At 36.9% G+C, this 2,830-nt stretch overlaps 1 protein-coding gene across 1 annotated transcript; it reads left to right on the top strand.

The window, feature by feature from the left end:
• The first annotated feature begins 682 nt into the window (after positions 1–682).
• Positions 683–1,659, top strand: LOC121467005. Its single transcript, XM_041707808.1, has 3 exons — positions 683–1,163; positions 1,228–1,432; positions 1,592–1,659. Exons 1-3 carry the CDS (start codon positions 1,065–1,067, stop codon positions 1,657–1,659), a joined length of 372 nt encoding a protein of 123 aa, XP_041563742.1. The 5' UTR covers positions 683–1,064.
• Positions 1,660–2,830: the final 1,171 nt, after the last annotated feature.

The following is a 2,830-nucleotide window of genomic DNA, read 5'->3' as shown; positions in this document are numbered from 1 at the left end:
CGACGGTTTTAATTGTATTGTATTTTTTAAACACATTATTCACAACATTGAATTGTTTATTATAATTGGATTAAAATTTAGCTCCGAAAATTGTAGTCTGCCTCCGACTCTTAAAATTTCATTATTATCTAAAAATGGATGTAAGGGTGCTTATTTACTCTTGGAGTCTATCTCCTTTTTTCCTTTCAATTTTTCGACTTCTTCTGGAAATTCTTTAAGCTGATGTATCTTAAAATTTTTTATTTCCACTCGTTCCAATTCTTCTAGTGATAAATTATTTGATCCTAACAAGATTTCTTTTTACATCGATCTAAGAATCTCATTACATAAGCCATTACTTTAATCAATTTTTCCATGTTGCTGAATTAATTTTTCATATCATGCAGAACGTTTTCCAGTTTTACCATGCTTAAATTTTGTAGTACTGTCTCCTCCTCTTCCAAGGGCCAGTCTTTCTTTTCTTTTTAAGCCATTTCGGTCCTTCCACCAAAGTTCAGACTTTCCAAGCTTGTCTAATTGCATATCTCTCGTTCCTAAAGCAGCAGGATTTTCCTTTGACCCAATGAGTATCCATGCAGTCGTTAATGCCAATTACTGGTTTTATTGTCTTTATTTCTCAAACTTTTTATCAAACTTAACGCAATTATTGAATCACTCCAAGCTAAGACATCAGTTTTCGTCGCTATGGTCGCAGTAACTAGATTCTACAATTTTGCTGGTATATGTGCGGCACACAATTCCAATTTTGGTAGAGTTTTTCAGTTTTTTGATGGATTAACTTTTGTTTTGCTTTTTTGTGCTACTATGGTAATCCCACTTGATGTATTCCCATATACTTATGAGGCAAACGACGCGTCTGCAAACCCATGTATTTCTATAGGTTCATTTTCCGATCCTCCTAGTTCGTCGTGGAATCCTAACGTTCTCTATTGCTTTTAATTTTGCATTCAAATTTATCCATTCACAAGCAACTTTTTCATCCAGAAATTCATCCCATCCAACTTCAGATATCCACAGCTTTTGGATAAATAATGTTTGCTAAATGAAGACGAAAAGACCAAATAATGGATATTTCATCTGTTTCGAAGTGTCCCAAACGCACCGTGGGATTAACCTTGCCAGTAGCTGAAGAGAGCATCGATGTCAAGCAGTTTATTCAGTTAGTAAGTTTAAGAACAAGTATTTCAGCTGGATGCACCGATATTAAAGATGTATTTCCTTTTTTAGATACCGGAAGCCCAACAAGTTCATTGGAAAGTCCCGTACCTAAATACAAATCATCAATTAAGAAGAAGTCCTTTTCGTGGAATTGGTGGATCATCAATACCTATGCATGGAAAAACATCGTGTTCAATTTTGTTCGAGGATAAGTATTATGAATTAGGAGTTTATGACAATCCCAATCTTATCTTGCCTACAGCGCTCCTACTTGGTAGAGCCCTGTTCAATTACTCAATAATTTACTTTTTTGAAAAGAAATAATTGAAAACGTGAATGGAACGTATAGTTTCTGTAAAAAATCGTATTGCTTTTGTTAATGAATCATTCTGTACATCCTTGCTAATTAATATGAATAAAAAGTTACCCTTAGATAAAACGCAAGCCCTAAAGCTAAGTTCGGGTTCTGTAAGCCCGAATGCACCCTTGGTTCCTGATTAATCCCTGGCTGAATGGCTTTCTGAGATAAACAGGATTTGTGGATCTATGGCTACTGACCTTGATTATGTGAATATAGGCAGCGATTTTTCTTCAGCTGAGACATGCAGTGATATCTATCAGCCTCAATACTTGGATAAGATACCTAATGCATACAGTTAACCGGTACAGAACCCTTTCATAATAGGCCGAGAAGATTGTCATACTTAGAGAGAGGCATTGGTGATACAACCGTTGCCGAGTTGTTAGCCTGTAACATAGTTCTTGTCAAGAAAAAGAATTGGGAAATCAGAATCTGCATCGATTATGGAGGGTTAAAAGAATGACAGTTAGTGATAACTTTCCGTCCCCACTAATCGAAGACCGTCTATCTTGAAGGTAAAAAGTATTTTCAGTTGTCGACTGAAAAGTGTATTTCATCAAATCGGTATGGAAGCTGAGTCAGTAAAATACACCACATTTATTACGCCTGACGGGCTCTTCGAGTACCTGCGTATGCCAATGGGTCTGAAAAATGGGCCTGCTGTGTTTCAGCGATTTATTTCCAACGTACTCCATGAAACTATACGTAAACGTGAGGCTTATGATTATATATGTAGATGACATTATTCTAGCGGCACCTTGTACTTTTCAAATCTTGAAATCAACTACAAGAAAATTAAATTTCTAAAGAACTGCGTTGACTATTTAGGATACAATGTCTGTACTATCACTTGTACCTACAAACGAAGCACACATACAAGCCATTCGTAAATACCCTACACCCCTTAACTACAAGTACCTCCATTCTAGTTTAGGTCTGTTTTCATACTTTCGTAAGTTTTGCTAAGCCGTAATCTGATTTGCTTAAAAATAGAGGACCGTTTCCGAAGAAACAACTGGAAAAATAAGATTTTACTAGTTTAAAGAAAGCCTTGTCAAGCCCGCCTGTCCTTAAGATGCGAGCTCTCACGTGCTTAGAGCCATAATGATGCAACGCCAAAATGATGGAAATTTGTACCCAAGCAACTGCCGTTAAATCCCGTTTAGTTTTGAACTTTAGACCCCACGTCGATACTTTGAGTCGGCAAACGGAATAATTAGATCCCGCGATAGATAAAGTTTGAAAGTGAAAGTGAAAGAGTCGTTTGGGGGGTCACGCCAAAGGTTCTCATGGACGCCGGGAGAGAGAGTG

The sequence above is a fragment of the Drosophila elegans genome, unplaced genomic scaffold (assembly GCF_018152505.1).
Source record: "Drosophila elegans isolate 14027-0461.03 unplaced genomic scaffold, ASM1815250v1 contig_184, whole genome shotgun sequence".
Taxonomy (NCBI): Eukaryota; Metazoa; Arthropoda; class Insecta; order Diptera; family Drosophilidae; genus Drosophila; species Drosophila elegans.
The sequence above is the reverse complement of the archived record's forward strand: the minus strand, read 5'-3'. Positions and strand labels throughout refer to the sequence as shown.

Excerpts from the sequence above, each read along its gene's own strand:
- LOC121467005 (XM_041707808.1), top strand. The coding sequence starts at position 1,065 with ATGGATATTTCATCTGTTTCGAAGTGTCCCAAACGCACCGTGGGATTA. Across the intron at positions 1,164-1,227 it reads TCAAGCAGTTTATTCAGTTA|ATACCGGAAGCCCAACAAGT; the intron begins GTAAGTTTAAGA and ends TTCCTTTTTTAG. Across the intron at positions 1,433-1,591 it reads GCCTACAGCGCTCCTACTTG|ATAAAACGCAAGCCCTAAAG; the intron begins GTAGAGCCCTGT and ends AGTTACCCTTAG.